The 9,981-nt window shown below is 44.2% G+C and overlaps 1 protein-coding gene across 2 annotated transcripts in view; it reads left to right on the plus strand.

Moving 5' to 3' along the window:
• Positions 1-9,981, plus strand: part of TRIM3 (tripartite motif containing 3) — a 50,971-nt gene that overhangs the window by 37,142 nt on the left and 3,848 nt on the right. For both annotated transcript variants that reach the window (XR_005747317.1, XM_040339880.1), the window contains exons 10-11: positions 2,453-2,523; positions 8,066-8,206. Coding sequence is in view for 1 of the 2 variants with exons in the window: in XM_040339880.1 (XP_040195814.1) it covers positions 2,453-2,523; positions 8,066-8,206 (212 nt within the window). In the remaining variant the exon portion in view is untranslated. The remainder of the gene's footprint in view (positions 1-2,452; positions 2,524-8,065; positions 8,207-9,981) is intronic.

Consider the following 9,981-nt stretch of genomic DNA (forward strand, 5'->3'; position numbering starts at 1 on the left):
CGACGGCGTAGGAGACTTACGCCGCTCGTATCTTAGCCTAATTTAATATTATCTGGTTTCCAGAATACGCTTAAATTTACGACGGCGTAGATTCAGAGTTACGACGGCATATCTACTGATACGCCGGCGTAACTGTCTCTGAATCCACCTATTTGTCTTAGGTTGCTTGGCTGCTTTGCTGATTCGAATTAGAAATGCCTCCTGCTCTCCTCATCTCAAGAGGGGTGTTGCTTTGTAGTTTACAGAAGATAGTTGAAAAATCTGATTGTTTCCATTTCAGTTCAGTCCACATGAAGTGACTAAAGTTGCTGGATTTTGTTTAGCAGGATCAACGGGTGTTTTCTATACTTTCAGAAAATGTACTGCGCCTAAAATAAAAAGAAAAGTTATGCAGCCACCACATCTAAGGACTAGTGAGCTGCAATATAAACACATTGGGCTGGATTCAGATACATCGGCGTATCTGTCCGACCGGCGTAACGTATCTGAGATACGTTAAGCCGCTCTAACTTTGGGCGCAAGTTCTTTATTCATAAAGAACTTGCGCCCTTAGTTACGGCGGCGTAACGTATCTGTTGCGGCGTAAGGCCGTGTAATTCAAACGTGGAGGGGGGGGTGTGTTTTATGTTAATGTGTGTTGACCTGACGTGATTGACGTTTTTTACGAACGGCGCATGCGCCGTCCGTGTACATTGCTCTAAATGATGTCGCAAGGACGTCATTGGTTTCGACGTGAACGTAAATCCGTGTTCGCGAACGACTTACGCAAACGACGTAAAATTTCAAAACTCGGCGCGAGAACGACGGCCATACTTAACATTAGCTACGCCTCATATAGCAGGGGTAACTATACTCCGGAAAAAGCCGAACGCAAACGACGTAAAAAAAAAAAGCGCCGGTCGTTCGTTTCTGAATCGGCGTAAATCCTCATTTGCATATTCCTCGCGTAAAAATACGGAAGCGCCACCTAGCAGCCAGCCTGGAATTGCAGCCTAAGATCCGACGGTGTAAGACACTTACACCTGGCGGATCTTAGGGGTATCTATGCGTAACCTGATTCTATGAATCAGTCGCATAGATACGACCGTCGGAACTCAGAGATACGACGGCGTATCAGAAGATACGCCGTCGTATCTCTTTCTGAATTCGGCCCCTTTTGTTCTTGGGTTTAGATACTCTTTAACCCCTTTGCGCCGACCCTACGCAAATTTGCATTCATGGCTTGGAGGGGTTAAACTGGAGTGATGCCTGCAGCTGTAAAATCCCAGAAGCGACGTCACAATGTCACTTCCGGTTTACTTGGCTACCAATGGCACCAATTAAAAAAAAAAAAATTACATTATTCAGAATCTGGCGATTAGGCGATCTGAATACTTTTAAGTACAAAGGAGAGATTTGGGGTCTTTAAGACCCCCCGATCCCTCTATAAAGAGTACCTGTCACCACCTATTACTGTCACAAGGGATGTTTACATGTGTTTACAATAAAAGTGATCAGAATTATTTTTTTTTTTTTTTTTAAAGAAAATGTAAAAAAAAGTATGATTTTTTTTTTTTTTTTTTTTTTTTTTAACCGGTTAAGACCCAGACAAATATGCAGGTTAAGGACCTTGCCCCTTTTTGCGATTTGGCACTGCGTCGCTTTAACTAACAATTGAGCGGTCGTGCGACGTGGCTCCCAAACAAAATTGGTGTCCTTTTTTTTCCCACAAATAGAGCTTTCTTTTGGTGGTATTTGATCACCTCTGCGGTTTTTATTTTTTGCGCTATAAACAAAAATAGAGCGACAATTCGAGCGACCAAGACCAGACAACCAGGGATGCCCACCACAGGTATGCCACCCTAGACCACCAGGGATGCCAATCGGAAATGTATAGTGGATGCCAATCCGTGCCCACAATGGATGCCAATCAGTGCCCACAATGGGCATCACTGATTGGCAGGCATTATTGTTTGGCACTGGTTGGCATCTATTAGTACAACACATACGCCTATCCGTGCTGCCTATCAGTGCCCATCAGTGCCACCTCATCGGTGCCCATCAGTGCCACCTCATCGGTGCACATCAGTGCCGCCTTATCAGTGCACGTCAGTGCAGTGCCCATCAGTGAAGGAGAAAACATACTTATTTACAATTCTGTGTAACTGAAACAAAAAATTTTTTTTTTTTTTTGTTTAAATTCAGGTTTTTTTTTTTTTTTTTTTTTGCATAAAATAAAAACCGCAGAGGTGATCAAATACCATCAAAAGAAAGCTCTATTTGTGGGAACAAAATAACAATTTTGTTTGGGTGCAGTGTAACACGACCGCGCAATTGTCATTCAAAGTGCAACAGTGCTGAAAGCTGAAAATTGGTCTGGGGCGGGAAGGTGTATAAATGCCTGGTATGGAAGTGGTTAAACTTTTTGTTATAAAATAATATATATGTATAATTTTTTATTTTTTTTCTCTAGGGCCACATTTTGTGGCAGTTAACAACAAAAATGAGATTGTGGTGACGGATTTTCACAACCATTCTGTTAAGGTAAGCTAATCAACACCCCACTGTACCCCAAGGAATTATATCTGCTGGGTTAACCCTGTTGTCCCGTATTAATGCACTCGCGGTATGCCTCATTTTAAAGTGATAGTTAACTCGTTTTGCCTACCGTATTTGCCGGCGTATAAGACGACCCCCTTCCTACTAGTCTTTCTGGAAGCTGAGGGGTAGCCGGAACAACCACTGACAGAAACAGGCTTTTTTCAGATCTCACTGTACCATTACATGCCTCACTGTGCCATTACATGCCTCCACTGTGCCATTACGTTACATGCCTCACTGTGCCATTACATGCCTCACTGTGCCATTACATGCCTCACTGTGCCATTACATGCCTCACTGTGCCATTACATACCATGCCTCACTGTGCCATTACATACCATGCCTCACTGTGCCATTACATACCATGCCTCACTGTGCCATTACATACCATGCCTCACTGTGCCATTACATACCATGCCTCACTGTGCCATTACATACCATGCCTCACTGTGCCATTGCATGCCTCACTGTGCCATTACATTACATTACATTACATGCCTCCACGGTGCCATTACATGCCTCACTGTGCCATTACATTACATGCCTCCACTGTGCCATTACATTACATGACATGCCTCACTGTGCCATTACATTACATGCCTCACTGTGCCATTACATTACATGACATGCCTCACTGTGCCATTACATTACATGACATGCCTCACTGTGCCATTACATTACATGACATGCCTCCACGGTGCCATTACATTACATGCCTCACTGTGCCATTACATTACATGCCTCCACTGTGCCATTACATTACATGACATGCCTCACTGTGCCATTACATGCCTCACTGTGCCATTACATTACATGACATGCCTCCACTGTGCCGTTACATGACATGCCTCACTGTGCCATTACATGACATGCCTCCACTGTGCCATTACATGACATGCCTCCACTGTGCCGTTACATGACATGCCTCCACTGTGACGTTACATGACATGCCATTACATTACATGCCTCACTGTGCCATTACATGCCTCACTGTGCCATTACATTACATGCCTCCACTGTGCCATTACATGCCTCACTGTGTCATTACATTACATGCCTCCACTGTGCCATTACATTACATGCCTCACTGTGCCATTACATTACATGCCTCACTGTGTCATTACATTACATGCCTCACTGTGTCATTACATTACATGCCTCACTGTGTCATTACATTACATGCCTCACTGTGCCATTACATTACATGCCTCACTGTGTCATTACATTACATGCCTCCACTGTGCCACCACATGCCTCCACTGTGCCGGCCAAGACGATCTCCCTACCTTACTTTCTTTTCAGATTTTGGCTTCCAGGCTGCGGGCATCCATGATTCAAAACCTGCGCCTCCTCCTCAGACTGTTCCGCGATAGGCGGAACACTCATTTTCCCAGCAGGGCCTCTGTTCAGTGTTCGGCCTATCACGGATGCCTTCTCATCCTCGGACGAGAGGACATCTGTGATAGGCCGAACACTGAACAGAGGCCCTGCTGGGAAAATTTTGTGTTCCGCCTATCGCGGAACAGTCTGAGGAGAAGGCGCGGCTTTTAAATCATGGATGCCCGCAGCCTGGCTGAGACGGGTACCGGCGTATAAGACGACCCCCGACCTTGGATGCATTTTTTTGCATCCAAAAGGTCGTCTTATACGCCGGAAAATACGGTATTTTTACCTACAGGTGAGCCTATAATAAAGCTTACCTATAGGTAAAATATCTCCTAAACATGCACCAAGGTATTCCATTTAGGAACACAAATTCCAAAAATCTTGTAGAAACCCTCCCTGGGGAGTGCAGTCTGTTATAGCCTCTCTACATATTAATGTCTATGACTTGCAATGAAATGCCAATGGTGAGCCAGGTCTTCTCATCCAACATCAGTACCTGACCTCACAAACGTTCTTATGGCTGAATGGGCACAAAAATTCTCAAACACATTCCAAAACCTTCAAGCTTTCCCAGAAAAGTGGAAGTTGTTATAACTATAAATGGGGGACAACTTAATATTTATGCCCATGGCTTTGGAATGGGGTGTCCAACAAGCTCATATAGGTGTGATGGTCCACAAGTCTTTAGAAGCAGTTCATTAACCGCCTCAGCCCCGGAAGATTTGGCTGCCCAATGACCGGGCCATTTTTTGCGATACAGCACTGCGTCACTTTAACTGACAATTGCGCGGTCGTCTGACGTTGTACCCAAACGACGTCCTTTTTTCCCCACAAATAGAGCTTTATTTTGGTGGTATTTGATCACCTCTGCGGTTTTTAGTTTTTGTACTATAAACAAAAAAAGAGCGACAATTATGAAAAAAAACACACTGTGGCCCGGATTCAGAGACGAGTTACGATGGCGTATCTTCGGATACGCCGTCGTATCTCTGAGTGTGCGGGGTCGTATCTATGCGCCTGATTCGTAGAATCGGTTACGCATAGATTTCCCTAAGATCCGACAGGTGTAAGTGTCTTACACCGTCGTATCTTAGGCTGCATATTTACGCTGGCCGCTAGGTGGCGGTTCCGTAGATTTACACAAGGAATATGCAAATAAGGTAGATACGCCGATTCAGAAACGTACGTCCGCCCGGCGCATTTTTTTACGTCGTTTGCGTAAAGGCTTTTTCCGGCATAAAGTTACCCCTCATAAAGCATGGGTAAGTCATGTTGGGTATGGACGTCGGAAACACACGAACAGCGTCGTATTTTACGTCGTTTACGCAAGTCGTTCGCGAATAGGACTGTACGTAAGTTACGTTCACGTCGAAAGCATTGACCGTTTGCGGCGTAATTTGGAGCATGCGCACTCGTGAAAATGTCAATTACGTGGGGTCACAAGGAATTTAAATAAAACACGCCCACATCATCCACATTTGAATTAGGCGGGCTTACGCCGACACATTTACACTACGCCGCCGTAACTTAGGGCGCAAGTTCTTTCTGAATACGAAACTTGCGCCCTAAGTTACGGCGGCGTAATGTATCTGAGATACGTTACGCCCGCCGATAGATACGCAATTGTATCTGAATCCGGGCCAATATCTTTTACTTTTTGCTATAATAAATATCCCAATTAAAAAAAAAAAAAAAAAAACGTTCTACATATTTTTGGTAAAAAAAAAAAAAAAAATTGCAATAAGCTTATATTGATTGGTTTGCGCAAGAGTTATAGCGTTTACAAACTATGGGAAAGATTTATGGCGTTTTTATTTTTCCAAAAAAAAAATAAGGTGATGATTTTTTTATTTATTTTTTTGTATTGCGACGTTGTGGCGGACAGGTCAGACACTTTTGACATTTACAGGGCGATCAGTGCTATAGATATGCACTGATTGCTATGTTAATATTACTTGCAGGGAAGGGGTTAACACTAGGGGGCGATCAAGGGGTTAAATGTGTTCCCTATTTTTTGTTCTAACTGTGGGGGGATGGGGGCTGACTATAGGAGATGACAGATCGTGTTTTCTACTTTGTATAAAGACACAATCTGTCCTTCCTCCTCAAACAGCACGGGGGGGTTCCCGCTCTTGATCGCGCCTGGCCGGCGGCAATCACGCATCAGGTTCCCTGCCATGCAGGGGGCGCGCGCCCCCTCTGGTGGCTCTGCCTTGGGCAAAGCCGTGTGTGTGTGTGTGTATATGTATATGTGTGTGTGTGTGTGTGTGTGTGTATGTATGTATGTGTGTGTGTGTGTGTGTGTGTGTATATATATATATATATATATATATATATATATATATATATATATATATACATACCGTATTTTCCGGCGTATAAGACGACTTTCTAACGCCTTAAAATCTTCTTTAAAGTCGGGGGTCGTCTTATACGCCGGTAACCTAACATCCTTACCTTATCCTAAGACATGTAGAATCTCGGCCGTACGTTTTTTCAAAAGCCGCGCCTCCTACGTCTTCTGTTCCGTGATAGGCGGAACACTCAGCTTCCCAGGAGGCACTGTGTTCAGTGTTCGCCTATCACGGAGGCCCTCTCGTCCTGTGTTTAGTGTCCGCCTATCACGGAGGCCCTCTCGTCCTCGGACAAGAGGGCCTCCGTGATAGGCGAACACTGAACACAGTGCCTCCTGGGAAGCTGACTGTTCCGCCTATCACGGAACAAAAGACGTAGGAGGCGCGGCTTTTGAAAAAACGTACAGTACTGCCGCGATTCTGCATGTCTTAGGATAAGGTAAGGGCACAGCAAGTCTGGCATGTAATGGGGCACAGTCTGGCATGTATGGCATGTAATGGTGGCACCGTGAGGTGAGGCATGACTAGTAGGAAGGGGGTAGTCTTATACGGCGAGTATTATATATATATATATATATATATATATATATATATATATATATATATATATATATATATATATATAGAAAAAGAAATACCGCGCTAAGACACTAGAAAAATTTCTAACTAAGCTGCAACAACACAGTGTCATACAAACACAATACAAGTAGGGAGAAAGAGAAGTTGCGCTATTAAATTAAATTAAGCTAAACAATCAATTGATACAAAGAAGAATGGTATATAAAATTGAAAAAACCCCAAAGTTCAAAAGGAGATAGGACACATGAATATATATTGAAAACTCAGTCCTTGTGTATCCATAAAAATATATAAATAAGTTCATCAAGTATTGAATATAAGTTCATAGGATGAAAGCATATGTGATGACCAACACCACTAAAATAAGTAAAAAAGATGGAGGCTTACCAGATGGCAAGCAATAACAACTTGCGGCTGCAAACCCCAGCCAGGGCCTTTTGATGATCCTCGCAGGGGGATAAGAGGAGATGGATGCTGAAACCTCCAAAAACGAATCCGCAGGATTGCAGCGTGTCACAAGAAAAACTCAATGGTGAAGTACGACAGGACCAGCACATATATGAATTAAATGTGACTCAAAGGACCACCACCACCAAACACCCTATAGATGGGAGGCTTACCAGAGCATAATGCAATACAAGCATGCGGCTAAACCCCTAGCCAGGGCCTTTAGGATCCTGAGCAGTAGTGATATGTCCTAAGATCCTCCGGTACAGTGTGGTCAGTAGATACATAAAAAGAATGATAGGGCCCACATAGTGAAGTACGTTGACATAGTTGCTTTAAAAATAAAAAATTGCACTTACAAAACGAAGATTAAAACAGATAGAAGCCGGCCGGCTCAATCGAACGCCCGTCCACTCGGAACGAAAAACGTCTTGCGTCAGCACGCTACCTTCCCGACGCACGTTTCGTCATAAATTGACGTCATCTGGGGCACTGATATATATATATATATATATATATATATATATATATATATATATATATATATATATATATATATATATATATATATATATGATTTTGCCCAGGAGGGCCATTCTGCCGCAGTATATCTGCGTGAGCCGGGTAAATTGTATTTTCATTCCTCTTGAATAATTGATGTTAGTTGGTCGCACATGTGGGTGTTTTTCCCCTGATTTCCTTTTTCTTTGCCTTTGTAGGTTTACAGTGCAGAAGGAGAGTTCCTCTTTAAGTTTGGCTCGCACGGTGAGGGAAACGGTCAGTTTAATGCTCCCACCGGTGTTGCTGTGGATTCTAATGGGAACATTATTGTGGCTGACTGGGGCAACAGCCGGATTCAGGTGAGTCCCTGGTAATGGTCAGGATGAGAGCGTTTCTTGGGAGGGAGTTTCGAGATGCTGTTTTACCCCCCACCCCCCTTTTCAGGGTTGCAACAGTTGAAGTCAAAAACAGTTTGCTAGCAAGCCTGCAAAAAAAAAGAAAAGCCACACTGCATGGTCATAGCACCTCTGTAAAGTGTGGATCCTAACTTTAACCACTTAAGCCCCAGACCTTTAGGCAGCTAAATGCCCAGGCCAGGTTTTGCGATTCGGCACTGCGTCGCTTTAACAGACAATTGCGCGGTCGTGTGACGTGGCTCCCAAACAAAATTGGCGTCCTTTTTTCCCCACAAATAGAGCTTTCTTTTGGTGGTATTTGATCACCTCTGCGGTTTTTATTTTTTGCGCTATAAACAAAAATAAAGCGACAATTTTGAAAAAAATTCAATATTTTTTACTTTTTGCTATAATAAATATCCCCCAAAAATATATATAAAATGATTTTTTTTTTCCTCAGTTTAGGCCGATACGTATTCTTTGACCTATTTTTGGTAAAAAAAAATCGCAATAAGCGTTTATCGATTGGTTTGCGCAAAATTTATAGCGTTTACAAAATAGGGGATAGTTTTATTGCATTTTTATTAATTATTTTTGTTTTACTACTAATGGCGGCGATCAGCGTTTTTTTTTTTTTTCGTGACTGCGACATTATGGCGGACACTTCGGACAATTTTGACACATTTTTGGGACCATTGTCATTTTCACAGCAAAAAATGCATTTAAATTGCATTGTTTATTGTGAAAATGACAGTTGCAGTTTGGGAGTTAACCACAGGGGGCGCTGTAGGAGTTAGGGTTCACCTAGTGTGTGTTTACAACTGTAGGGGGGTGTGGCTGTAGGACTGACGTCATCGATCGAGTCTCCCTATAAAAGGGATAACTCGATTGATACGCCGCCACAGTGAAGCACGGGGAAGCCGTGTTTACATACGGTTCTCCCCGTTCTTCAGCTCCGGGGAGCGATCGCGACGGAGCGGCTATAAACGAATAGCCGCGCCGTCGTCCCGGATCGCTCCCCGAGGGAACCCGACCGCCACATGTAGCGGGGGGGGGGGGTCCCGATCGGACCCCCGACCCGCGGAAAGGCAAGGACGTACCTGTACGCCCATATGCCTGTACGTGCCATTCTGTGGACGTACATATACATGCGGCGGTCGGGAAGTGGTTAATGTAAGAGTTTCCATCTTGGGACATACAAATGATAAATACGAGGGTGGGTACCAGTTTTTATATTTTGACAATTATGCTGTTTTCCAATAGAACCTGTTTCATTACATACCTTATTCATACCCACTGACCGCATCGGTTCTGCGTGCTTCTCTATACAACGAAGGCAGATCATGGCTGGTGGGAGGAGCCAGCAGGACGCTGTACTTTCTTTCTAAAAACATCACAGCCCCCCCGCCTCAGTACTGCCCTCAATAGCACTCAGCCCTGCTACAAGCCGTGGACTGGCTCTTAAAGGAGAACTTCCCCCAAAAAAGAGAAGGGTCTGCTTGTTTGTATCCTCTCTCCTCCCCCCTCCTCTGCCACATTTTGCACTTTTTTGGTTGGGAGGGGAGGAGCAGGTACCGGATTTTGACAGGTACCCGCTCCTACTTCTGGTCAGATCGCTGCGTCAATCAGAACAGAAGTTGCCCCTACCCCTTCCCTCACAGCCTTCTGGGACACCTCGCAGGTCCCAGAGGACTGCAGGACCATTCACAAAGCGCAGAGCGGCTCCCACATGCGCAGTG

The sequence above is a fragment of the Rana temporaria genome, chromosome 2, assembly GCF_905171775.1.
Source record: "Rana temporaria chromosome 2, aRanTem1.1, whole genome shotgun sequence".
Lineage (NCBI taxonomy): Eukaryota > Metazoa > Chordata > Amphibia > Anura > Ranidae > Rana > Rana temporaria.